Source organism: Papio anubis, chromosome 6 (assembly GCF_008728515.1).
Source record: "Papio anubis isolate 15944 chromosome 6, Panubis1.0, whole genome shotgun sequence".
Taxonomy (NCBI): Eukaryota; Metazoa; Chordata; class Mammalia; order Primates; family Cercopithecidae; genus Papio; species Papio anubis.
In genome coordinates, this window is record NC_044981.1 from 27,688,949 (window position 1) to 27,716,546 (window position 27,598).

Here is a 27,598-nt window from a genome sequence, read left to right on the forward strand (position 1 = left end):
ACCGCCGCTGCAACGACATTCCTTTGGCTGGATCGTTGCAGCCTGTTTTTCCTGTCACCTCTTAGCATCGATTGCTGTAGTGCTTTGTGGCTGCTGGAATCAAGTGGCGCCATCTCTAGAGGGGTAATCACAGTCGTTTCGGGCAGTTGTGAAATCGTGTGTAGAAACTGCTTCCGTACAATCTCGAAGTGATCAGCCTGTGGAGTGGCTGACTGCGAAAGACTACACCTGATGATAGCTCCAAGGTGGGATTCCTCACCTTTCCCAAATTTGGTTCTCTATTCTTTCCTTACCTTTTATTCTTTCTGTAGCTGTCCTTTCTGTTCGTTTACCTCCCTCCCCGACCACATTTTTGGGGCAAGAACTGATTTCCTATTTTTTTTTCCCTCATTCCACCTAGAAACACTTCAGGAAGCTGTTTGAGAAAGAAAGGTGGCTTTTACCCTCTAGTTCCTTCGAGTGGTGAAGATGCCGCTTGAGCTCCCTCTTGTTCCTCTTTTCTGTTGAACTAGGAAATCAGCTGTGCCCGGAAACCCTGTCTTTTACATTTACAAATAAAATGCAGGAGGGAAAGACCAAGGATGACTTTATTCCAAGAAAAAGAGTTTCAAATGGCTGGACTCTGTGGCTTACGCCTGTAATCCCAGCCCTTAGGGAGGCCGATGCAGGTGGACCACGAAGTCAGGAGTTTGAGACCAGCCTGGCTGAGATGGCGAAACCCCTTTTCTACTAAAAATAAAGAAAATTGGCCAGGAGTGGTGGAGGGCGCCCATAACCCCACCTACTCGGGAGGTTGAGGCAGGAGAATCTCTTCAACCCGGGAGGCGGAGGTTTCAGTGAGCCAAGACCTCACCACTGCACTCCATGCACTCCAGCCTGGGCAACAGAGTGAGACTCCATCTCAAAAAAACAAAAAACAAAACAAAACAAAAAAACAGTTTCATGTTGGGTGACCTTCGTGACCTAGGCTGGCCCTGCTTTGCCCTGCCTTCCAGCTATCAGATTCCGTTTCTCAGTACTGTTTACCTTTTATATTTCAAAAGTGTTAGATTATTTATGCCTTTAACAAACATGTAATTTTATTCTAAAAGTCAGTCTCTCCAAGTATATTATGAACTATTCTATGATTACTGTATGTGCAAAACATTACATACTTATGTTGTATCAGTTAATCAATTTCTCGCTGAGCTAGGCTGGTCTCTCCCCCCTCTCCTTTTTTTTTTTTTTTTTAACAGATTTTCGCTCTTGTCCCCCAGGCTGGAGTGCAATGGCGCGTTCTCTGCACACTGCAATCTCTGCCTCCCGGGTTCAAGCGATTCTGCAGTCTTAGCCTCCTAAGTAGCTGGGATTAAAGGCACCCGACACCACGTTCAGCTAATTTTTGTATTTTTAGTACAGGCGGAGTTTCGCCGTGTTGGCCAGGCTGGTCTCAAACTCCTGACCTCAGGTGATCCGCCCACCTCGGCCTCCCAAAGTGCTGGGATTACAGGCATGAGCCACCAGGCCGGGCCTTTTCCCCTCACTTTTAACAATGGAACCTAAGTGCTTAAACTTGAGGGTTTAAACCCTGTATCTCAGGTGGCGCATTAATCTCAGCAATCCTCTTTTCCAACTACAGAAAAATTAGGCAGCATTTTGGACCATAAAACAAGGTATTGAATATGTTATTTTATAATTAATTTTTTCAAGATGAAATCTAGAAGCACTGAAAACCCTTATAAGTGCTCCTTTACCTGGCGAAGGAAACTGTAGATTAAGAAACTTTTATTTTACTCTGTTAGGCTTTGTAGTTGGGCCCTACAAATTAAATTGACAAAAGACAGATTAACAGGGGAAAAGATTTATTGCTGTATATATGCATATGGGAGCCTTCACAGAAAGGGAATAAAAGCCCATGGAGGCAGACAGACCCGGGGGTTTGTATACCATTTTAAAGAGGTGGTGGTTTCCTAGGGGAGTAAACTGTGGGAAGGAAAATATAGGGAGTAAACTAATGGAAGACAAGGATTATCTGATAAAGTCTTGTATGCAGGTTCAAGTCATCTCAGGTGGTAAGAATTGTCTCTGAGGGCCATTCTCCTCTTCTGATATAACCAAGGAGGACATCTTTACCAAGGGAAATGTCTTTTATACATGAAAGGAGTTGTGTTTGTTTTTGTTGCTTCATGAAAGAGAAACTTTTACCGTTTTCAGTGCTTTTTCTGTGTCAGCTGTTTCTCAAAATAATCCTTATAGCCAAGTGGTATATTTTGGGGGAGGAATATTCTGGTTGTCTATATAACATCCTGTAAACCAAAAGGTATCTGAGGCAGGTGTCAATCAATTTAGAAAGTTTGTTTTGCCAAGATTAAGGATGGGCCTGTGATACAGCCTCAGGAGGTCCTGATAACATGTGCCCAAGGTAGTTGGGGTATTGCTTGCTTTTATACAGTTTAGGGAGACAAAAGATATCAATCAACATGTGTAAGATGTACGTTGGTTCGGTTCAGTAAGGCAGGACAACTCGAAGTGGGGGCTTCCAGGTTAGAAGTAGATTCGAGACAAAAGACTGCATTCTTTTGAGTCATTGATCAGCCTCCCATTGAATACACAATTTAGTCTGGCTCAGTGAATCTGCATTTTTACATAAATAATAGGGCAGAGGACGCAATCAGATACACATGTGTCTCAGGTGAGCCTCAGAAGGATGACTTTGAGTTCTCTTTATCCTTTGTCCACAAGGAATTTCCTTATGGGAAAATTGTAAGGGAGGTATGTAGCTTTTTATTATAGCTATCTTATTTAGGAATAAAATGGAAGACAGGTTTGCCTGACATAGTTCCCAGCTTGACTTTTCCCTTGGCTTAGTGGTTTTGGGGTCCTGAGATTTATTTTCCTTTCACAATCCTATGAAAGATCTCTGGTTTACTGATTGCCTTGAAAATATTTTGCCCTTGGGCTGGGCGCGGTGGCTAACTCTTGTAATGCCAGCACTTGGGGAGGCTGAGGCTGTTGGATCACCTGAAGTCAGGAGTTGCTGACCAGCCTGGTCAACCTGGTGAAACCCTGTCTTTATTAAAAATACACACGAAGCGGCCGGGAGCGGTGGCTCATGCCTGTAATCCCAGCACTTTGGGAGGCCGAGGTGGGCGGATCACGAGGTCAGGAGATCGAGACCATCCTGGCTAACATGGTGAAACCTCGTCTGTACCAAAAATACAAAAAATTAGCTGGGCATGACGGCGGACGCCTGTAGTCCCAGGGGAGGCTGAGGCAGGAGAATGGCCTGAACCCAGGAGGCGGCGCTTGCAGGGAGCCAAGATGGCGCCACTGCGCTCCAGCCTGGGCAACAAAGCGAGACTCTGTCACAAAAAAAAAAAAAAAGAAAAGAAAAGAAAAAAAAAAGAAAACGAAAAAAGAAAAAAAATACACACAAAAATTATCTGGGCATAGTGGCGCATGCGTGTAATCCCAGCTACTCAGGAGGCTGAGGCAGGAGAATTGCTTGAACCTGAGAAGCCAAGGTTGCAGTTAGCCGAGATCACACCACTGGACTCCAGCCTGGGCAACAAAGCGATACTCTGTCTCTAAATAAATAAATATAAATACAAATATGCTTTGCCCTGGGAATATTTACATTGTTGGGGCTCAGAACATAATTCCGCAAAGTATGGCATATTGACATGCTGTAGCTTCTCAGGAGGCTGAGGCAGGAGAATTGCTTGAACCCAGGAGGCGGAGGTTGCAGTGAGCCGGGATCACACCACTGCACTCCAGCCTGGGCGACAGAGCAAGACTCCATCTCAAAAAAATAAAGTAAATAAATACAAATAAATAAATAAATAAATGCAGCAAGACTCCATCTCAAAAAAATAAAGTAAATAAATACAAATAAATAAATAAATAAATAAATAAATAAATAAATAAATTGCCCTGAGAATATTTACATTGTTGGGGCTCAGAACATAATTCCTGAAAGTATGACATCTTGGCATGCTGAGTACTTTGAACTAAAGGAGATTGGAGGACTCCCTCAGAAGCAAAGTCTTTCCGACCTCCTCCTGTTCTCCCCTGGAAGAGAGCTCGTTGCCAAACCAGGAAGGTCTTCCCAAAGTGAAAGGTCACAGTGAAACTACAACTCCTCCTCCTCCCCTGCAAGCCTTAAAACCTGTGGTGCCACCTCCCTTCTCCCTTGAAGACTGTCATTCCAAAGGGGTCCTGCCATATCTAGGAGGACGGAATGCTATACAGAGAGGCCAAGAAGAATCTGGACAAGGTTTGCTAAGTTTCTTCAATACTGTCTTTGTCTAAACACATTTCTAAATGTCTGTCTATTCTTCATTGGAGGTACATATGAAAATAGACAGTTTTCCCTGGATCTTTGGAGCTTCATTTCTGAAGTCTCTAGTGTCAGGTAAAACTTTGATTAGATTCATTTGTTATGCTTTACATTTGTCAACCTTTTTTTTTTTTTTGAGACGGAGTCTCGCTCTGTCGCCCAGGCTGGAGTGCAGTGGCATGATCTCGGCTCCCTGCAAGCTCCGCCTCCCGGGTTCCCGCCTTTCTCCTGCCTCAGCTTCCCAAGTAGCTGGGACTACAGGTGTCTGCCAACAGGCCTGGCTAATTTTTTTGGAATTTTGGTAGAGACGGGGTCCCATCGTGTTAGGCAGGATGGTCACGATCTCCTGACCTCGTTATCCGCTCGCCTCGGCCTCCCAGAGTGCTGGGATTACAGGCGTGAGCCACCTGCCCCGGCTGTTAACCTCTTTTTTGTTATAGTTCAGGCTGTGACCCTTATGGTCTCCCAACTTCTGTGCCCTACAGCATTGACATCTGTGTTTTTCAGATATGTAATTTTTTTTTTTTTTTCCCCGAGGCAGGCTCTTGCTCTGTCACCAAGGTTGGAGTGCGATCTTACCACCTCAGCCTTCCCAGATCCTGGGACTACAGGTGTGATCCACCATTCATGCCCGGCTAATTTTTATATTTTTTTGTAGAGATGGGGTTCCACCATGTTGCCCAGGCTGGTCTCGAACTCCTGGGCTCAAGCGGTCCACCTGCCTCAGCCTTCCAACCTGCTGGGATTACAGGCATGAGCCACCACACCCAGACCCTTGAAAATTCTCTGTGTTAAATCGTTAAATCAGATACTTTGTTAGTTCTCTTCTCCTACCAGCATGGAAACAAATAGAAGATTTCTTAATTAAAAAAAAAAGTTTGTTTCATTTAAATTAAGTACCTTTTTAAATGACTCCTTTTTGTTTTCCTCACTTATGATAATGTTAATTGATATGACAGTTGCTCAGTATATCCTTGTTGGTTAACTGGAATATATTGTGTATTCTTTTCACATTAAAAAAGAGTTGTACTGCCTGAGGCAGGCAGATCACTTGAGGCCAGGAGAGTGAGACTAGCCTGGCGAAGATGATGAAACCTCGTCTCTACTAAAAACACACAAAAAATTAACTGGGCATGGTGGCCTGTACTTGTAATCTCAGTTACTCAGAAGGTTGAGGCACAAGAATCAATTGAACCCAGGAGGCAGAGGTTACAGTGAGCCAATATTGCAGCATTGCACTCCAGCCTGGGTGACAGAGCAAGAAGCTGTCTCACAAAAAAAAAAAAAAAAAAAGTTGTACTTCTACCATGCTCAAGATTGACTAGAAAAAAAGAAAACAAAAGAAATAAATAATAGAAATTAAAAAGATATTTTAAAAAGAGATTTAAAATATTTACTTTTCCTGGCCGGTCGCGGTGTCCCACGCCTGTAATCCCAGCACTTTGGGAGGCTGAGGCGGGTGGATCACGAGATCAGGAGATCGATACCATCCTGGCTAACACAGCGAAACTCTGTCTCTACTAAAAATACAAAAAACTGGCCGGGCGTGGTGACACGCGCCTGTAGTCCCAGCTACTCCGGAGGCTGAGGCAGGAGAATCCCTTGAACCCGGGAGGTGGAGGTTGCAATGAGCCGAGATCGTGCCACTGCACTCCAGCCTGTGCGACAGAGCGAGACTCCGTCTCAAAAAAAAAAAAAAAGAAAAATAAGTTTTACTTTTCCAAGAGAAATGCTAGCAGTATTTTCATTTCCATATAATTCCCTCTGTGCTTAAGCAAATGAATGAAGTGTGCTTATCTTTTCGATGTTCTGGGGGATGCTTGCTGATCTGCAGTTGTCTCTGACAATTTCTTAATGTCCTTACTTTAGAGTACTGTAACCGCCCAAGGTTGCCCCCTGCCTAGACAGAGCCTATTTATCAATACAGGGGAATTGCAATAAAGAAAGAGTAACTCATGCAGAGCCGGGCATTCAGGGAGTACAGGTTTTTTGTTTGTTTGTTTGTTTTGTTTTGTTTTAGCGGTAGCAAGGTTTATTGTGAAGAGCGAAAGGACAAAGCCTCCACAGCGTGGAAGGGGACCCGAGCTGGTTGCCCAGGGAGTACGATTTTTAAGGATAACTTGGTGGATGGGGAGAAGCCAATGAGCCGGGAGTCCTGACTGGTCAGGGCTGAAAGCACAGGGAGTCGAAGCTGTTTTCTGGCACTGAGTCGGTTCCTGGGTGGGGACCACAAGATCAGATGAACCACTTTATCGATCTGTGTGGTGCCAGCTGATTCATCAAGTGTAGGGTCTGCAAAACATCTCAAGTGCTGATCTTGAAAGCAGTTTAGGGAGGGTCTGAATCTTGTAGCCTCCAGTTGCATGACTTCTAAACCGTAATTTCAAATCTTGCGGCTCATATTTGCATCTAGTCCCCAGGCAAGAAGGAGATCTGCCCCAGGAAAGGGCTGTTATGGTTTTTGGTTTTTTGTTTTTTGAGATGGAGTCTCACTCTGTCGCCCAGGTTGGAGTGGAATGGCGCGATCTCGGCTCACTGCAATCTCTGCCGCCCAGGTTCATGCGATTCTCCTGCCTCAGCCTCTCCAGTAGCTGGGATTACAAGCGTCTGCCACCGCGTCTGGCTAATTTTTGTAGTTTTACTTGAGACGGGATTTCACTATCTTAGCCAAGCTGGTCTTGAACTCCTGACCTCGTTATCCACCCGCCTCGGCCTCCCAAAATGCTGGGCTTACAATTTTTGTTTTTAAACTATAAACTATGTTTCTCCCAAAGTTAGTTCAGTCTATGGCCAGGAATGAACAAGGACAGCTAGGAGGTTAGAAGCAAGATGGAGTTGATTAAGTTAAATCTCTTTCACTGTCTCAGTCATAATTTTGCAAAGGTGGTTTCAGTGTTGGCCTCAATCCTTTTTAATATAGTTTAAAATTTCCATTTGATATGCCACCTATTTATCTCATTGACACCTAGTTTTGTTTGTTTTGCATAAGGCTTTAGAATTGGTTGATAGGTTGTGTTTTACATGGCTTTTCCCCCTCTTTGGTCTTCATTCACAAATAGTTTATTTATTAGTACTTCTAGTTCTCACTTCACCTGCTCCAATACACACACATAAACACACCACACACACAAAGACACCCCCCCACATATATATGTGTATGTATATATATAGATATGTGTGTGTGTATATATATGTATATAAAACGCAATGAGACACTGTCTCAAACAAAACAAAACACCATTTGCAATTCAGTTTTTTCCTCTCCGTTAATTTATTCTCTGAAGTCTTGCATTCTACTTCATTGGCCTTTGCCAGGTCAGAACCTTAAACATGAGACATGGAAACATCAAGTTTTCCTTCTTCCTTGGCCTTGCCTCAGAGAAATGACCATCCCTGCTCTCATCCTCAAAGCATCTTTAAGCGTTTTTTTGTTTTGTTTTTTGAAACAGGGTCTCACTGTTGCCCAGGCTGGAGGGCAGTGGTGTGGTCTACGGCTCACTGCAACCTACGCCTCCTGGGTTCCAACGATTCTCCTGCCTCAGCCTCCCAAGTAGCTGGGACTAAAGGCACGCATCACCATGCTTGGCTAATTTTTGTATTTTTTGGTAGAGACAGGGTTTCACCACGTTGGCCACGCTGGCCTCCAGCTCCTGACCTCAGGTGATCAGCCCACCTCATCCTCCCAGAGTGCTGGGATTACAGGCATGAGCCACCGCGCCCCGCCTGCATCTTTAAGCTTATAATGCCTCCAAGTGGTATTAAGACCTATTGAGATGCCAGGTAAGGTTATAGCCCCAGCAACTCCAGAGGGTGAGAGGGTAGTATTACTTTAGCCCAGGACTTCAATGTATCAGTGAGCTACGATGGCACCACCGCACTTCAGCCTGTGACAGAGTGAGACCCTGTCTCTAAAAAAGCAAAACAAAAAGATCAATTAAAGAACTTTGAAGATACAGAATCCACTGCCCTTCTTGACTTCTCTTCCTCTTACCGTGCCCTTTTTATTATTATTATTATTATTATTATTTGAGACAGAGCTTTGCTCTTGTTGCCCAGGCTCCAGTGCAATGGCGGGTGCAATGGCGAATGTCAAGGGATTCTCCTGCCTCAGCCTCCCGAGTAGCTGGGATTACAGGCATGCGCCACCACGCCTGGCTAATTCTGTATTTTTAGTAGAGGCAGGGTTTCTCCATGTTGGTCAGGCTGGTCTCCAACTCCTGATAGGTGATCCACCTGCCTTGGCCTCCCAAAGTGCTGGGATCTCAGGCGTGAGCCACAGCGACCACCCTCTACCCTCTTGCCTGACGTTTACTATGCCATATGTGCTATATTCTTTGAGTGCTTATGGTTTTTTTTTTTTTTTTTTTTTTTTTTTGGAGACGGAGTCTGGCTGTTACCCAGGCTGGAGTGCAATGGCGCAATCTTGGCTCACTGCAACCTCCGCCTCCCAGGTTCAAGCAATTATTTTGCCTCAGCCTCCCGAGTAGCTGGGACTACAGTCGCAGGCCTCCACGCTCTGCTAATTTTTTGTATTTTTAGTAGAGACGGGGTTTCACCGTGTTGCCCAGGCTGGTCTCGAACTTCTGAGCTCAGTCAAACCGCCCGCTTCAGTGTCCCAAAGTGCTAGAATTATAGGCGGGAGCCATTGCTTCCCGCCGAGTGCCTACGGTTTTAAACCTGACTTGTAAAACTCTATCAGGAAACCTCTCAGTTTCTCCTGAAAGTCTTTCAACCTATCATTGAAAGGATCAGAATTTACTTGTAAAGAATTTAATTGGCTGGGCTTGGTGGCTCACACCTGTAATCCCATCCTTTTGGGAGGCAAAAGCAAGAATGTCAGAGGGGTGTGAACCAGAGCAACTCCATCTTAAACAGCAGCTGGTAAAATAAGGCTGAAACCTCCTGGACTGCATTCATAGACAGTTAAAGCATTCTAAGTCACGGCATGAGATAGGAGATCAGCACAAAATACAGGTCATAAAGACCTTGCTGATAAAGCAGATTGCAGTAAAGGAGCCAGCCAAAACCAAAATGGTGATGACAGTGACCTCTGGTAGTCCTCACTGCTACACTCCCAGCGGGCCATGACAATTTACAAACGCCATGGCAAGGTCAGGAAGTTACCCTATATGGTCTAAAGAGGGGCGGCATGAATAATCCACACCTCGTTTAGCATATCATCAAGAAATAACCATAAAAATGGGCAACCAGTCTGTTCTACGGAGTAGCCATTCTTTTATTCCTTTACTTTCTTAATAAACTTGCTTTCACTTTGCACTGCGGAGTTGTCCTGAATTCTTTCTTGCAAGAGATCCAAGAACCCTCTATTGGGGTCTGTATTGGGAACCCTTTCTTTAACAGGAGGATCGCTTGAGCCCAGGAGTTCAGACCAGCCTACCAGCCTGGGCAACATAGCAACCCTGTCTCTATTAAGAATATATATATTTTGGCCGGGCGCGGTGGCTCAAGCCTGTAATCCCAGCACTTTGGGAGGCCGAGACGGGCGGATCACGAGGTCAGGAGATCGAGACCATCCTGGCTAACACGGCGAAACCCCGTCTCTACTAAAAAATACAAAAAAAACTAGCCGGGCGAGGTGGCGGGCGCCTGTAGTCCCAGCTACTCGGGAGGCTGGGGCAGGAGAATGGCGTAAACCCGGGAGGCGGAGCTTGCAGTGAGCTGAGATCTGGCCACTGCACCCCAGCCTGGGCGACAGAGCGAGACTCCGTCTCCAAAAAAGAAAAAAGAAAAAAAATATATATATATATTTTTAAGTTTATTCAAATGAAAACTGGGAATAGCCATTTGGAAAATAGACTCCAGGATCAATGGAATCAATCAGAGCGCCAAATATAAAAGTAAAGATCTTGCTTATATCGATAGAAAACAAAGAAATTTAGTAGAATTTTAAGTTTCTGTACAAAGGTGGCTTACGAGTTACAATTTGACTAGTTACGGTTTGTTTTTATTTTCTTTCACATTTAAAAGAGTGTATTTAAAATTCCATCTTATACAATATGATAGTTAAGAAGTCTTTGTGTAAGATAGAAAACAGGGAAGTTCATCTATAATGAGACTCAATAGTGAAGAGGTAAGTGGTCTTCCCTGGTGTCCTGTAGTCATTTACAACATTTTACCACAAAAGGCAGATTTATAAGAGAAAAGGCTTACGAATGTGTTAACGTGCACATAGGAGACAACCGCAGAGTGTTTACCCACTTTCCAACTAGTATACAGAAGTTTACAAACATTCTTTAGGCAGAAAATGTTTACAGAAAGAATGTGCGCTTGGGTCGTAGCTAAACAGGTTAACCGAAGGTTCTGAGAAGAGGGATTCTGCTGAGGAGCAGTAAATGATTACTAGGTAGAATGAGTGGATTGGGGAAAAGAGATTAACTTGTAAATAGTTCTCTTTGGAATTTGAATGCTCCTGGGAGACAACATTATCTTGAGGGTCTGTTCAGGTACGGTTACATTCTTTTTTTTTTGAGTCAGAGTTTCACGCTTGTCACCCAGGCTGGAGTGCAATGGCGCGATCTCGGGATCTGGGCTCACCACAACCTCCTCCTCCCGGGTTCAAGCGATTTTCCTGCCGCAGCCTCCCGAGTAGCTGAGATTACAGGCATGCGCCACCACGCCCTGCTAATTTTTTGTATTTTTAGTAGAGACGGCGTTTCTCCGTGTTGGTCAGGCTTGTCTCGAACTCCCAAACTCAGGTGATCCGCCCACCTCAGCCTTCCAAAGGGCTGGGATTACAGGCGTGAGCCACCGCACCCGGTCAATGGTTATATTCTTGATCTTTTTTTTCCATAATAGATAATGAGATTACAGGATAAAAAGAATAAAAAACAATTGTTCTCCTTGGTGGGCTGGGACTTTAGGCCGATAAAGGAACTTCAGAGAACAACTTCATCTAGTGCTTTGAGATAGAGGATTTAGAGATTTTGCAAAGCATGGTCAGAGAGAACTTGAAGCTTCTTCAGTTCAGCATGTCAATCCACCATATTTTTGGTTATTAGTTTCTGAGCCTCAAGAAGATGTAACTGTCATGAGGTCTCGAGCACCATCTGGTCTGAGTTAGACAAAGGACAGTGAAGGAGGCAGATAATGCATAACTAAGATCAGTGATTGGAAGCGGGGAGGTCTGGATCTGTCCTAGACATTTACAGAACAAGAACAATGAGGAAAAGAGTTAAACTATAATCTAAGAGGCATAATTGAAAATATGCTACATGAATCAGTCTTCAGGGCTTAAGTTCACCTTTGACATAATAAATTTAGAAGTCCCTGAAATTTTATTTTATTTATTTATTTTTTATTTTTGAGACGGAGTCTCGCTGTCACTAGGCTGGAGTGCAATGGCGTAGTCTCGGCTCACTGCAACCTCCGCCTCTCGGGTTCAAGTGATTCTCCTGTCTCAGCTCCCCAAGTAGCTGGGACTACAGGCGCACCACCACATGCAGCTAATTTTTTGTATTTTTAGTAGAGACGGGGTTTCACCATGTTGGCCAGGATGGCCTGGATCTCTTGACATTGTGATCTGCCCGCCTCTGCCTCCCAAAGTGCTGGGCTCACAAGCGTTAGCCACCGCGCCCAGCCCTTTTCTTTTACAGTATGAATTGAGTGGCAATAGTAAGGTTGATGGAGTCTTGAGTTCAGCTCTTGTTTTTGACATTTACTTATATCTTGACCTCAAAAAAGAGAGCACTGGTTAGTATTCATCCACTATATTTTACTTATTCAATGACTTAAATTACCTCTACTTTCATGTTATCACAAATATCTTTGATGAATACTCTTGATCTGTCCTCATATGGGTCTACAGGAGAGTTTTCTTGGAGCATAGGCCTGGGCACAGAAGGAATGGTTCTCCAAATGTCTTTTGCAAAGCCACTATCACTAAACCACCACATGAGAGTGAGTTTCTCCATCTCCCATTCGACACTAAGTTATACCTAGTGCTATAAACTGAAAGTTTGTGTCCTCACAGAATTCACTGTTGAAGCCTAGTCTCCAATGTGGTGATATTAGATGTGGCCTTTGGGGGGCGATTAGGTCAATTTCCCAAGGGAATTATTTACATTTAATCTCTGTTCCCCAAGCCATTTATTCACCCTATTAATTATTTATTGTCCATAAACAAAATTACCTATATTTCTCATCTTTTCTCTCCCTTCTGAAATCAGGCTATTTAAGTATTTGGGCCTTATTGGGATATTGGATGATCACTCAATGATTGTCTCCCATGTATACATCATAACTTCATTTGCCATTTCTCTTATTAATCTGCACTTTGTGAGTTGATTTTTCAGTGAAACTTCAGATGGCAAAGGGGAAGTTTTTCCCTTGGTTCTCTATACTACTTGTATAGATTAAAAATTTAATGTAGCTTGTACTAGTTTCCATCTCAGAAAATTCAGTATTTCTAATCTTGTGCAGATAAGAAACCTTATTATTATCAACAGATATATAGAAAAACATGTTTTTTACATTTTAGAACCTTTTTGTTGCCCAGGCTGGAGTGCAGTGGTACAATGTTGGCTTTGCCACCTCTGCCCAGGCTGGAGTGCAGTGGTACAATCTTGACTCACTGCAACATTCGCCTCGTGGGTTCAAGTGATTCTCTTGCCTCAGCCTCCTGAGTAGCTGGGATTATAGGTGCGGGTCACCCCATCCGGCTAATTTTTGTATTTTTAGTAGAGACAGGGTTTTGTCGTCATGTTGGCCAGGCTGGCCTCAAACTCTTGATCTCAGGTGATCCACTCATCTCGGCCTCCCAAAGTGCTGGGATTACACGCGTGAGTCACTGGGTCAGGCCTAGAATCTCTTTCATATTGAGAACCATATTTTTGGGAAACAGTTTTTGTAGAATCTCAAGATTCCATTTGAGTGGAAATCTACATAAGCTTTATTTATAATATATTTTCAGTGACTTTGTTTCCTGTCTTGTTTTATACGCTTTCAGGGCTTCATCACTTCTGGGAAGGAGGGAGTGGTTCTGAAGCATTTGTTCTCATCTTTTCTGCTTCCTAAACAAAAATGTTTCCTGTTTTGGAACACAAGATTGGAAAATGTTGCTTTGTGAAGCAGAAGCTAACAGAAATCATAAAAATAAATAAACAAATAAATACTGGCCATTAGCAGAAGTGACATCATTACAGTGATTTGTTTCTGTGTTACTAATCAAACTGTATTATTTCCCAAATCTTGACCAATGACAAGAGTGACTTCTCAATCCAATCTTATCAGAGAATTTAGATGTATTTCCCCAGTTCTATGAGGATGAAGGTTGTTTTAAACTTCTGCTTTGATTTCTGAAGTTTCAATAATTTGAGTCTCTGGAATTAACCAACAGTAGAAAGATAAACAGGAAAAAAAAAAAAGACATACAAATTTATTACCTGCATATGCACAAGAGCCTCACAAAATACAATGCTCCAAGAAATGATACTGTGGGCTAGGGGAGGTACCCAAACGCCGTTAGGATGTTGATCCCAGCCAGTGTCCAGGCCCTTGCCACTGTTGCCAGAAAGAATCCAAGGACAAGTCAGAAAATAGTGAAAGTACAGAGGTTTATTGCAAAGTGAAAAATACACACTCAAGGAAGGAAAGTGCAGGCTTACTCAAGAGAGTCAGTCTTGCCCAGCAGTGATTGGGGCTTCTATCTTTGTGGGTTTCTTTAACCAAGGGGTGGAATATTCATGAAGATTTCTGGAAAAGGGTGACAATTTCTCAGAACTGTGGTGCTATCCATTTTTCCATGAAATATGGGTGTTCTCAGAACTGTCATGGTGTTGGTGGGTGTCTGATTTGTATGTTAATAAGTGTATAAAGAGGTCCCAGGTGAAAGCTCGGTCAAATCCAGTGCCATGTTGGGTCAACTAGGACTTACTCAGCTTAGCAAACATTTCAGTTTTCAGGGTCTTTTTGGCTCCTAGCTTGTGCAGCTATTTCAACAGCTTCCTTTTTGCTAGTCATGTGAAACTGCTGCCTGGAATTTTCTATTCTCTTGTGACCACCCTATATTATTTCTCTCTCAGAAGGGCCAAATAATTGATGTTTTTATACCATTCTGAGACTACAGAAAGAAAAAAGGTCTTAGGACTTCTGGGGGGTTGGAGGAGGTGGTGACACAAGTTGTAGGAGGGTGAGGGAGGAAAGGCAAAGGTTTTCTTGTTATATAGATAAAGTCTCTCTGGTAATCGCAGAATAGCTGACAGCCTGTGACAAAGTAGTTTTCTCTCCTTTGAGTCAGTCTTAGATACTTCTTTAGGCAGGAAAAGGGGCCTCAGAGAAAGCCAGTACCTGCATCCATGGTTTACTAATGTAGATTTTCTTGATAGGTATAAATTTCTCTTACAAAAGAGTTTTTCAAAGCTATTCCTATGTTTGCAGTTTCTCTGAATAGCCATCTTGAAATAGGACAAAGTATACTTTGGGATGGCATATTTTAGTCTCCCACAAGGGGTACTCCACACTAAGATTCAGAGATAAAATCAAGTTCAAGGAGTATTTTTTGTGCGCCTAATGTGTTTTCTGGGGCACTGTCCAAGGCCCTAGAATATACTACTGCATTTAACCTTTAAAGCAATCTCTTGAGGAAAGTAAAGTGAAGGAAATAAAACTCTTTTACCCCAAAAGATATTTCTTTGACCTATTTTTAAATGGCTGCCTCAGGGCCCGCAGACCAATGAGGCCCTGCGAATCAGTCTTTTGTGGGGGAAATTTCCATTTGTTGCCAGGCCTTCCCTTTCTAGTCCTTTCCTGGATCTAGGAGAGATTAACTGAGAGTCTGATACCTTTTTTATTTTTACTTTTTTAAGAGACCGTCTTGCTGTCACCCAGGCTGGAGCGCAGTGTTGCAATCATAGTTCACTGCATCCTTGAACTCGGTGCGCTCAAGCAATCTTCCTGCCTCAGCCTTCCGAGCAGCTAGAACTACAGGTGTGCGCTGCAACACCCAGCTTTTGTTTTTCGTGGAGACAGGATTCTGCTGTTACCCAGGCTGATCTCAAACTGCTGGGCTCAGGGAATCCTCCTTCCACAACCTCCCAAAGTGGAGGGCCTGAGCCGCCACGCCCAGCCTGACAAGAGACATTTACCATCTATTTTTTCTGAGGACTGCTACCTGTGAGGTTTCAGCTACATAACAACACCCCCCACCCCTTGCTAGCCAAGCCTCTTCCTTTCTCCCTCCTATAATCTGTTTTGCCAGGATCTAAGCTTGCATTCTTTCTATAACCTCAAAGTGATATATAAATTTCTATATCTCATCGGCGGGTGGGTCTTCATTTTGAAGTCTCTCGCGTCTATGTGCCAAATACACTTGTATGCCCTTTCTTCTATTAATCAACTGGCCTCACGTCAATGATTTTCAGCGAGTTTCCAGGGATCCAAGGCCAGTGCCTGTTTCACAGTTAAGAATGGCATTTCATATAACCTGTAATCTAATTGTTAGTTATGGGGTTCAGGACATGCTATCCCCAAAGTTCGGCCCCAAAGGACAGCATGTGCAAGGATTTTGGCTTTCCCCTTGAAGCAGATTGACCTTAGATGTACAGATTTCCTCGGATAAAGTAAGACCCTTTTGTGAGATGGGCCCAGAGAAAAGGACCATCTTAGAAGACAAAGGACACAGGAAGGAATCAGAATGAACAAGCCTTGACCAGTTTCCCCCAGTTTCCCCCTGTTTTAAAGTTGATTTAAGTCAACCAATGGTGTGACAGCTATCCTCCGTGAGAACGTAAGTGGCTCTGAAAAGAGCCTTTGGAAACAAGTAGGAAACCCAAGCTAGAGCAGGGGATTATGCTCGCTCACCACGAATACGACGCGCAAGCTGGATGTCCTTAGGCATAATAGTGACGCGCTTGGCGTGAATGGCACAGAGATTGGTGTCCTCAAAGAGCCCCACCAGATAGGCCTCGCACGCCTCTTGCAGCGCCATCACCGCCGAGCTCTGGAAACGAAGGTCAGTTTTGAAATCCTGCGCGATTTCTCGCACCAGGCGCTGAAATGGCAGTTTGCGGATGAGCAGCTCAGTCGACTTCTGATAACGGCGGATCTCGCGCAAGGCCACAGTGCCTGGCCGGTAGCGGTGGGGCTTCTTCACACCGCCAGTCGCTGGAGCGCTTTTGCGCGCTGCCTTGGTGGCCAGCTGCTTCCGCGGTGCCTTGCCGCCGGTGGACTTGCGGGCTGTCTGCTTCGTCCGAGCCATAGTTGAGAAAGCTATGCTCTGAAAGAAAGCACTGAATGAGCAGTGGCTTCTACCAGAATTTATAACGATGATCTGATCCTGATTGGTCAGAACTGCTGTGGGAATAACCTGATTGGTTCTCAGTACTATCTTCATTTGGTTCCTGCCACCTCTTCCCCCGCCAACCCCTCCCCCCCACGGAGTCTCATTCTGTCGCCCAGGGTGGAGTGTGGTGGTGCGATCTCAGCTCACTGCAACCTCTGCCTCCCAGGTTCAAGCGATTCTGCCTCAGCCTCCGGAGTAGCTGGGCACTTGCCACGACGCCGCTAATTTTTGAGTAGATAAGGAGTTTCACCGTGTTGACCATGCTGGTCTCAAACTCCTGACCTCCAGTTATCCGCCCGCCTCGGACTCCCAAAGTGCTTGGAGTACAGGTGCGAGCCACCGCGCCCGCCCTCCGGGCTATTTTATTTATTGTTTTCAACCAATCATGTTAAGATTCCCCCAATGAAAATATAATCTGACCTAGAATTTGTATAGGTCAGTCGTAGTCTTAAATTCATTTCCAATGGGTCATTTTTCCTATTTCGGATCTTGTAAAAATATATACAGTAGAACAATGTATTTGCTAGTACTTCCAAAAAGTAGTTCCGTTTTGTAACTTCTTAATTAAATCTTTTAATGACTATATCAACACCCAGAACAAAAACAACTTAAATTTAGTCTGGCACATTCTCCGCTAAAACACCAAAACCTTAGTTTTGCCCAGTGTAGTGTGGAGAAGGAGTCTGATAGGTGCTTGAACCAATAAATGGTATGTGACCTCTTCATTAACTGAGTTTAAAGCAACCCAATGGCTTATTGGATTAATTATGTAAATCATTGTTTAATTTCATTAGCATGCGCGGAATTATAGGTTTGGGTCAGTGATTAGATTTTTGCCAGTGAATCTGGGTAGTTCTGACAACAGCATTTTATTAGGATGGAGATTTTAGTTGATCAAAGGACTACCAGGTTCTGGTATTGATAAAGACCCATAAAAACAACAAAAAGGTTGGTTTAACATTTGTTATATTCACAGGAGCAAATGATCACCAGAAATACTTTTGTTTAGGTTTTGTTTTTCTTTTTTTGAGACGGAGTCTCGCTCTGTCTCCCAGGCTGGAGTGCAGTGGCAAGGTTTTGGCTCACTGAAATCTCAAACTCCTGGGGCTCAAGTGTTCCTTCTGCTGTCAAGTTTATTCTGCCGCCAAGTACAAGCAAGGGCCGCTGCGCCCTGCATTGATTTTTTCTTTTTTTTTTTTTTTTTAGATGGAGTCTCGCTCTGTTGCCCAGGCTGGAGTGCAGTGGTGTGATCTCGGCCCACTGCAACCTCTGCCTCTTGGGTTCAAGAGATTCTCCTGCCTCAGCCTCCCTGGCAACGCTCGCCACCACGGACGGCTAATTTCTGTGTTTTTAGTAAGGACGAGGTTTCACCATGTTGACCAGGATGGTCTCGATTTCTTGACCTCGTGATCCACCCTCCTCAGCCTCCCAAAGTGCTGGGATTACAGCCGTGAGCCACCGCGCCCAGCTTTTTTTTTTTTTTTTTTAGAGGCAGAGGTCTCGTTATCACGGTGGTCTGGAACTCAAAGTCCCAAGAGATTTCTCCTCTCCCCACCCACCTGCCTCAGTTTCCCAGAATGCTGAGCACGTGTAAACCACCGCGCCCGGCCCCAAAATGTTTTTTAAAGACCTAGAAAGGTGTTTGTGGGGAGGGTACAATGAAGGACGGTCGTTTAACAGTATAATGAAGCAATTGGATAGTATTCACTAGGCCTGATTCAATACCTGCATTTTACCCAATAGGAAACTAATGACCTCAGTGCTTGAACTCGGCCACAAATTTCTGATAGGTTTGGAGAACAGAGTGCTCAGTTCTTCCGTAGAAACGGTGGGTGGCCCTGAAAAGAGCCTTTTGTCTTATAAGTTTACACTTTTAAAGTCCAGTCCTTACTTGCCCTTAGCTTTGTGGTGGCTCTCAGTCTTCTTGGGGAGCAACACGGCCTGGATGTTAGGCAGAACACCGCCCTGAGCGATGGTAACTTTACCAAGCAGCTTGTTGAGCTCCTCGTCGTTGCGGATGGCCAGCTGCAAGTGACGCGGGATGATGCGAGTCTTTTTGTTGTCGCGGGCTGCGTTGCCCGCCAGCTCCAGGATCTCGGCGGTCAGGTACTCCAGCACCGCCGCTAGGTAAACCGGAGCGCCGGCCCCGACCCGCTCAGCATAGTTGCCCTTGCGGAGCAGGCGGTGCACTCGGCCCACGGGAAACTGGAGCCCGGCTCTAGAGGAGCGGGTTTTGGCCTTGGCGCGAGCCTTGCCTCCCTGCTTGCCACGTCCAGACATGGTAAAACGACCTGTGACCTAAGTCAGAAAGTGACTGGAAGAAAACTAGAGGGACGCATTTTATAGCGACTGCTGGGCGCGAAAAAGAAGCTGGGCCATTGGCTAAGCTTGCGGCTCTCTCTTAATGCAAATAAGGTTTCTCAATATACGTATTTTGATTGGACTATATTGATATCGACGTCATCTGAGTAACTTCCAATCAGACAGAAGAGTTTCTCAATCTCATCTGCATATAGACTTGTGAATAAATAGGGCATAACCTAGCTTCTCTTCATTCTTTTTTCTTGAGTGGTCTTTCACTCTCCTCCGCCATGCCTGACCCGGCTAAGTCCGCTCCAGCCCCCAAAAAGGGCTCTAAGAAAGCCGTAACCAAGGCCCAGAAAAAGGACGGCAAGAAGCGCAAGCGCAGCCGCAAAGAGAGCTACTCTATCTACGTGTACAAGGTGCTGAAACAGGTCCACCCCGACACCGGCATCTCATCGAAGGCCATGGGCATCATGAACTCCTTCGTCAATGACATCTTCGAGCGCATCGCGGGTGAAGCTTCCCGCCTGGCGCATTACAACAAGCGCTCGACCATCACCTCCAGGGAGATCCAGACGGCCGTGCGGCTGCTGCTGCCAGGGGAGCTGGCCAAGCACGCCGTGTCCGAGGGCACAAAGGCCGTCACCAAGTACACCAGCTCCAAGTGAGCTCGCCCGCAGCTGCCGACAATCCAAAGGCTCTTTTCAGAGCCACTCACGCTTCCAGAGAAAGAGCCGGTGCATTTTGCTTGTAGTCTTTTGAGTGGGCTACGGCCGGCCTCCGTTAGGAGGGAAGATGGCGGGAAAAAGTAAGCTAAGCTCCCTAGGCTTTTTGCGTGTGAGTATATACGCTCAGTCTGACAAATTTAGTTTAGGTTCTTAGGTGCCCTTGGGGAAAAAGCCTTGCAGTTGTGCTTTAAACTACAATTACAAGTTTGCTTTCGCTTACTCCTTCCTTTTTTTTTTTTTTTTTTTTCTTTTTGAGACGGAGCCTTCCTCTGTTGCCCAGGATACAGTGCAGTGGCGCGATCTCGGCTCACTGCAAGCTCCGCCTCCCGGGTTCAACCAATTCTGCCTCGGCCTCCTGAGTAGCTGGGATTACAGGCGCCCGCCACCGTGCCAGGCTAATTTTTGCGCTTTTAGTAGAGACGGAATTTTACCATCTTGGCCAGGCTAGTCTGCAACTTCTGATCAACCCGCCTCGACCTCCCAAAGTGTTGGGATAACCGGCGTGAGCCATAGCCCGCGCCCGGTCGGGTTAATCTTTAAATGCCTGTAACGTCCCCCTTCTCTGATTGGTCAACGCTCTATTTGAAAAGCCCGCCAAGGGCTGCAATTTGCCAGATAGTCTCATTATGGTTGTGTTTTTCGAAGAGGTTCTGCGGGAATGGGAATGAATTTTCCGTTCTGTGCAGGTGGGATTTTAAAGTCCATGATTAGGAATCCTGAGACAGATGTTGGAGAATCCCTCATTTAAAGAGAAGCGGACCCCAGAAGAGATCACAGAAATAGGAGGTAAACCAAGAGTCTGGGAGTATAAGGGAGTGGAGACTTTCAAGGCATGATCCCCTCTTCTCAACAGTGCCTGAATTCTCAGCATTGCATCCTCTGCCACAGCGTTATCCTCTCTTAAATAAATTACTTCTACTGTAAATCTTTAAAAGCAAAATAGCAAGCCCCGCCACAATTCCACTCCAGGCTTTAAAATCACCCCGTAGCTTTTCCTTTATTTTCCTGCCGTCACTTCCTTTGCAGCTCTGGGTGGAAGGCTATCTCGGACGAATAGGGTCGTCTCTGTCACAGGTGACAAACAGCCCCGAATTATGCCAACTGGTTAGTGAGTCGTGCAAAATACATGTAGGATTTGCCGTTCACTACCCTAAAATGTTCTCTTCCCCAGTACCTTGTCATTAGTTTGGCGCCTCGGGCTTGGCGACGGAGCTTATCGACAAGCTAAGCTACTTGGAGAGCAGTCCCCTAATTTCATCATGTTCCTTAACTTGGCATCACATTTGTCGCCTCCCTTCATTCCTCGTCGCTCTCTTTTACGAGATTGCCCATCCCGCGACCCTGAGAGAACATCTGAGGGATGATTAGCCTCCGAGTGGGTGAGAGAGCACGTGTGACTTTCTCTTGCCATCTTGTGGCAAAAAAAGCAAAAGCACAAGTTCAAGGCGTTGTGTTTTCTGGTCCCAGTTAAAATGCTTTCTTCTTAACTTTCTACTGAGTCAGTGGGCTAGGGTAGGGTTTCCATTTTTCACTCCTTTTAATTGCAGGATTCAAGCTTCTTCAAGAGTCGTTAGTGCGGAGGTTAAAAGGGAGCGGGAGGAGGGTGGGGGAGGTAAATAGAAAGAGCGAGGAGTGGGTAAGGGAGGAAGTCCTGTTGAGTTTTGTGATCTGGTCAGAGCTGTCCAAAAGAAATAAACAAATAAAATCAAAAGCCAAAATGCTTTGTACCCTAAAATAAATAATAATAGGATCACGCTTTCTAGTTCTATTAGATTAAGACCCCACACTTACAACTCAATTTAACCTTAATTTTCCGTTTAAAGGCCCTGACTTCAAATACCAACTACACTGAGGGTTGGGACTTCAACATTAAGTTTTTTTGTTTTGTTTTGTTTTGTTTTGTTTTTTGAGACAGAGCCTCACTCTGCCGCCCAGGCTGGAGTGCGGTAGCGCAATCTAGGCTCACTGCAACTTCCTCCTCCTGGGTTCAAGCGATTCTTCTGCCTCAGCCTCCTGAGTAGCTGAACTACAGGCAGGCACCTGCCACCGCGCCCAGCTAATTTTTGTGTTTTTAGTACAGATAGGGTTTCACCATGTTGTCCAGGCTGGTCTTGGACTCCCAAAGTGCTGGGATTACAGGCGGGAGTCACTGCACCTGGTCTAAGTTTGGGGGAACACAATGAAGTCCATAACAGCACTTAAGACCATTTTCCATGCTTTCATCCCAACTTTCTATTCCAAGTTCTCCTTTATAAAATATCTACATTTAGCTTAATTTGCAGATAAGGTGACAGTTATGATATTCCTTAAACCAGAAGTTAAAAGTCAATTGCTCACAAAGGCCCAGCACATTAGAGTAAAAATATCTGGATATTAAAAATCATGCCTTATCTCTATAAAGAGAGGTGCTATTTGCTATTTTTCTTGAAACACACTAACTTCTGACACCATATTTCATTTTTCCAGTTTTGATAGAGATAATCGACCAAGATATATTTAACTGTTTTCTTAATTCTGCTGTAAGAACAACCATAGCACAAGCATATTGATAAATGCCAACTAATATGGAAACTAACAGGACCAGTGGGAACTTGAGAAGTGAAGACAAAACCTGTGCAATTTGGTTTCACTGATTTCTCCCTTCTAGCAATGCAAGCACACGGACAGTGTGACTTCTAATTTTTCAAGATTATGTGCAGCTTAATATGAAATATTATAAATTTTCAATATTGACAACTAATAAAACATTTATATCATGGTACAGACTATTAAAAAAACAAATCTGCTGACTTCATCAAGCCCTTCACCTCTAAAATAGAGATCTCGTGAAGCCCTTCATCCTTGAAGTTGAGATCTCTGGACATTAACAAAGATTCCTGTATCCATGACAAGCTTTTCACCAAGCTGCTCTTTCTGCCATCAGGGCCCACATCAAATGCCCCGGACTTCCCAACTTTCTAAATCCTCAGCTGAAAGTAATTCATTCCTCACTTGGCCCCTCTGGATAGCGCATTAGGCTTCACATACATCAGGCATTCAAGAGTTATTTTCTGCCAGTTAAGTAAACAGGCAAAGTGAACTAAAGAAAAAACAAAAAATTCAGTTCTCACAGCTATGAGGTAAAAGTGGTGAAAGACGTTCAGAGTTGTTCATTGTGGATTGAGTAGTTACCCGGGTAAATAAACCTGTTCTTTTCTATTTATGTTACATTTGTCTTATTTTTAAATTAATGTTATTCTTTGTGGGGGTGGGGACTTCCTAGCGAAAACCATAAGGCCTGCTAGACAAATTCTAAAAGAGCTGTAACACTATTTTTTATTATTAATATTATTCTTAATTGACAAATCATAATTGTATACATTTTTGAGAAAGAGTATGATGTTTTGATATATTGCTGGGGCTCAGAAAACTATAACCCAAAATGAAGGCCTCAGCAGCAGCCTCAGAAGCAGAAGCTTTTCCCTGACCTCCTGCCCTTCTGTCTCTGATCTGTCATTCTCCCTCAAGCTTAGCCACAGAAACTAAAATCTCTCTTCCCCAAGGCAGGTCATAAAAACCAGAACCCCTTTTCCCCAAAGCCAGCTGTAAAACCTACAAATACTATTGTAGCTCCCCTCACCCACCCCATTCCACAAGGCTTTTTGTATGAAAACTGGCCATTTATGGTCAGAAATTATCTGCCCTCCTTTGTTTGACTATAGGTCATAAGATCCCTATTCCAGAGAGGGACCTGCCCCATACCGAGAAGGAAGGAATGCTGCTCAGAGAGGCCAAGAAGAATCTGGACAGACAGGCCTTTCTGGGTTTCTCTACTGTGTTTATTATCATTAGGTCCTACCCTTCATGTCCAATCATTTCTACAAGGCTGTCCATACTTTATAGAACCTTAAAAACAATGGACAATTTCCCCTGTATCTTTAGGCCTTCATTTTGAAGGGCTCCCATGTGATGTACAACTATGATCAATTTTTTTTTCTCCTATTAATCTGCCTTTTAGTCAGTGATTTTCAGCAAACCTTCAGAGGGTGAAGGGGAAGCTTTCCTTTACTCTGTAATGTAATTCAAGGAGTGTTTCTTTCTTTTTCTTTTTTTGCCTTCACTCTGTTGCTGAGGCTGGAATGCAGTGGCACCATCCCGGCTCACTGCGATCTCCATCCCGGCTCACTGCTATCTCCACCTCCCAAGCTTAAGCCTCATGTCTCAATCAGCCTCCCAAGTAGCTGGAACCACAGGTATGCACCACCACGCCCAGCTAATTTTTGTACTTTTCGTAGAAGGGGTTTTACCCTGTTGGCGAGGCTGGTCTGGAACTCCTGGACTCAAGTGATCCGCCCACCTTGGCATCCCAGAGTGCTGGGATTTTCATGTGTGGGCCACGGTGCCTGGCCCCTTGCCTCTATAGTGTATACTGAAGGAGTTCAGTAAATATCATCCCAAATATATGCCGCATTGTAAATATGCCGCATTGTCATGCTGATTAATTCATGCTAAAGTCATTTGGGAAATAGCAAATGCACAGAGGGGCTTTTTCTGAATCTCTTTTATTTGATTAAATGCAGATTCTCCAGGAGAAGGAAGTTAATTAATCATGAAAATCCTTCCTAGGCATTTTTATCTATCTTGGGAAGATTAACAGCAACAGAAGTGGAATGGAGAACAGACTAGAAATTGGCTCCTCGTCCAGATAGGCCACTATCTACTCTGAAAGCCCATTCCTGTTTTCATTATCGTACTCTTCCTAGGTCGCTCCAACTCCCCTTTCTCCTTACTCCTCTATTTAAATAGAGAAAGAATTTAAGTTGTAGAGAGTTGATAAAATGCTGAATGGTTCGGAGTGATGAATGTGGAAAGGAGGTGGGGAGAGAGGAAAGCTAATCTTAATACCCTTTTCCTCCAAACCTGAGCAGTTCTTGGCCAGAGAAATAGTCTCCCACACAAGGAGTTTCGTGGCATCTCTAAGAAATTCTGAGGTTAGAAAATCTCTGTAGTTGGCATCCAAAAGAATAAAATGGGCAACTGAGGACTAATAATTTGAGGAATTAGAAAGTTTAAGTTCTATCCACCACTCGCCCTGGCTGCCATCACCTCATTTTATGCCATTTACTGGATTGTTCTTCCTGGTCTCTTTTTCCTCAACTAAAAGTGATTTCTAAAGTCTCTTCCAGAATAAATAGTTGGCTTGTGAAAATAGATCTCCTCCATATGGATCACATGAAGCTATCACTAACAAATGTCACATACCATAAGACTTGTTTCAATCATGGAAAAAGTAGTTCTACACTGCCAACCTAAATAACAGAGGGAGGCTCTCTAAAATAAAATATATCTTGGGGGACTAGAGCATTGTAACGGGAATATGCATGCCAGAGTAAATAAGGTGAGTATATAGGAAGGTAAAAAAAGACAAGGTTAAAAAATCAATTATTTACATAATTGTTTAGAAAGAATTATCCTTGACCATAAAGACTGAGGACTAAACTCTGATTTTTATCTTGCCCAAATTCCCAAATAAGGGGTCTGGGGAGTCATGCCCTACAAATCATAAATTCTCATCAGATGGGTTTTATTTAACCCTATATATCATGAGTTACTTTCCAACCTGACTCTGGCATAAAACATTATGAGACAAGGAAGAAAATCAAAATATTTTACACCAAAAACCATGTTTCTTTGCCATATTTTGAAATGACCCTGCAAAGCTGTTTTTTTGTGTGGGGGAAAATCTGCGTCTGTAAAGAATCTCTGTTCCAGACCCTCCCAGTCCTAAAGAGATTAACTAAGATCTGAATAGGAAACATTTGTTGTCATCTATTTTCTCTAAGGGCAGCCACTGTAAGACTTCAAAAGAACTTGGTCTCCACAATCTTTTTCTTAACCTGAACACTCCCTTTCTGTCAATCCCAGGTCTTCAGACAAATTCAACCAATTGTCAACCAGAAAATGTTTAAATTCACCTGTAGCGAGGAAGCACCCCATCCCCACCCCCCACCCGAACACTCCTGCCCCGCCTGGGCATCCTGCCTTTCTGGACCAAACCAATGTATTTCTTTTTTTTTTTTTTTTTTTTTTTGAGACGGAGTCTCGCTGTGTCTCCCAGGCTGGAGTGCAGTGGCGTGATCTCGGCTCACTGCAAGCTCCGCCTCCCGGGTTCACGCCATTCTCCCGCCTCAGCCTCCCAAGTAGCTGAGACTACAGGCGCCCGCCACCACGCCCGGCTAGTTTTTTGTATTTTTAGTAGAGACGGGGTTTCACCATGTTAGCCAGGATAGTCTCGATCTCCTGACCTCGTGATCCACCCGCCTCGGCCTCCCAAAGTGCTGGGATTACAGGCTTGAGCCACCGCGCCCGGCCAAACCAATGTATTTCTTAAATGTATTTGATTGATGTCTCCTGCCTCCCTAAAATGTATAAAAGCAAGCTGCGCCCTGACCACTTTGGTCTCATGTTCTTAGGACCTCCTGAGGGGTGTGTCACAGGACACAATCATATTTGGCTCAGAATACATCTCTTCAAATATTTTACAGGGTTTGACTCTTTTCATTGACAAGATCAATAACAAAGGTAACACCAGTTCAAGGTTAGACAGACAGTTACTGGATGGATGTCCTTATAAAAATATTTTTGTGTAAATTTGCAAGGGCCTTTATACAAGGTTGTGGTTTTTATAATGTTTTGTGATAGTTTTTATGATCAGATATACAAATATAAAAACTCACTCCTCATGGCCTTCCTGGGCTCTATTTGTCAGAGTTTTCTTAACATTAGTGATTACATTTTGATTCTGACAACTTTCACAATACACTGACAGTGTGCTCTGAGGTCCCAAAGTGTCTGTCTTTACAAAACGACTATCTTTATATAGCTGCTCTCTTTTCAATTTCATGCTTGCTAATAGGAAACTATATACAGAAAGAAGAATGGCAGCCTTGTATAAGATTAGGAGGTAAATTGAATTCACTACTTTGGAAGGAGGCTCTGTCTACAGTCACGATATCCAAGAATAAACTGAAAATTCATTTCTTAAATAGGATCCAGGAGAAAATAAAAAGTACAGTTCCGTTTTTCTTGTTTTTTTTGTTTTTTATTTTTTGTTTTTAAGATAAACCACGTGTCCCTGCTTATCTGTGTGATTAGAAAGTTTCTTATTCAGAACAGTGTTGAGTTTGAGACCAACCTGGGCAACATGGTGAAACCCTGTCTTTACTAAAAATACAAAAAATTAGCTGGGAGTGGTGGTGCACACCTGTAATCCTATCTACTTAGGAGGCTGAGGCAGGAGAATTGCTTGAACCCGGGAAGTGGAGGTTGCAGTGAGCTGAGATGGTGCCATGGCACTCCAGCCTGGGCGACAGAGTAAGACCGTTTCAGAAAAAAATTGTATTGCCATGGGCCTATATATAAGCAGGAGTGAAAACGAAACGTGACAGATGAGCATCAAAGTCATAATAGACTTGCCCTGAGAAAGTCGTTAACAGGTCTGGGGATGGAGTTGAAGAATACTTACATTTCATGAGTGTTTTCCTCTTTTCTCTAAATATAAAAGAAACTTGTAGTGAATATGTCATGATGCTAATAATAGATCAAATCCGTGTGGTCACTTTTAACTCTTCTATAATTTTTTAAAAGGTAAAATAAGGTGATGAGTAATGAGAAATGCTGATGTTTCGGTTTAGTGAATTGAAAATTGTGGCTATTAACTAATATTTACCAACTCACCAGTATCTAAGATGTACCAGGCCTTGTTCTAGGTATGATGGCAACTACAGTGCCAAAACACAAAAATCTATCCTTTTAAATTTACTTCCCATGAAAGAGAAAATACTAAATGAATAAAGACACAATATACTGCATAGTAATAAGTGCTAAGGAAGAAAACAGACTAGGAGCAAGACATTTTTTGGAAGAGTTGTTATTCAAAATAACTTCATGGTCTGGCGAGAGGGTTCACAC

General features: G+C 43.9%; 3 protein-coding genes and 1 non-coding gene across 4 annotated transcripts; 1 reads left to right on the forward strand and 3 right to left on the reverse strand.

Moving 5' to 3' along the window:
* Positions 1-13,058: 13,058 nt before the first annotated feature.
* LOC101020664 (histone H3.1) lies at positions 13,059-16,575 on the reverse strand. The gene has a single exon (XM_003897224.5). The coding sequence runs from the start codon at positions 16,530-16,532 to the stop codon at positions 16,122-16,124; it is 411 nt and encodes a 136-aa protein (XP_003897273.1). The 5' UTR covers positions 16,533-16,575; the 3' UTR covers positions 13,059-16,121.
* Positions 16,576-18,085: 1,510 nt separating this feature from the next.
* LOC101021003 (histone H2A type 1) lies at positions 18,086-18,952 on the reverse strand. Its single transcript, XM_003897225.5, has one exon. The coding sequence runs from the start codon at positions 18,894-18,896 to the stop codon at positions 18,504-18,506; it is 393 nt and encodes a 130-aa protein (XP_003897274.1). The 5' UTR covers positions 18,897-18,952; the 3' UTR covers positions 18,086-18,503.
* A 213-nt stretch (positions 18,953-19,165) lies between these two features.
* On the forward strand, positions 19,166-19,720 carry LOC101021342 (histone H2B type 1-O). Its single transcript, XM_003897226.5, has one exon. The coding sequence runs from the start codon at positions 19,208-19,210 to the stop codon at positions 19,586-19,588; it is 381 nt and encodes a 126-aa protein (XP_003897275.1). The 5' UTR covers positions 19,166-19,207; the 3' UTR covers positions 19,589-19,720.
* A 3,176-nt stretch (positions 19,721-22,896) lies between these two features.
* Positions 22,897-22,959, reverse strand: LOC116275546. The gene has a single exon (XR_004184662.1). It is a non-coding gene; the product is annotated as a U7 small nuclear RNA (small nuclear RNA).
* Between the last annotated feature and the right edge of the window lie 4,639 nt (positions 22,960-27,598).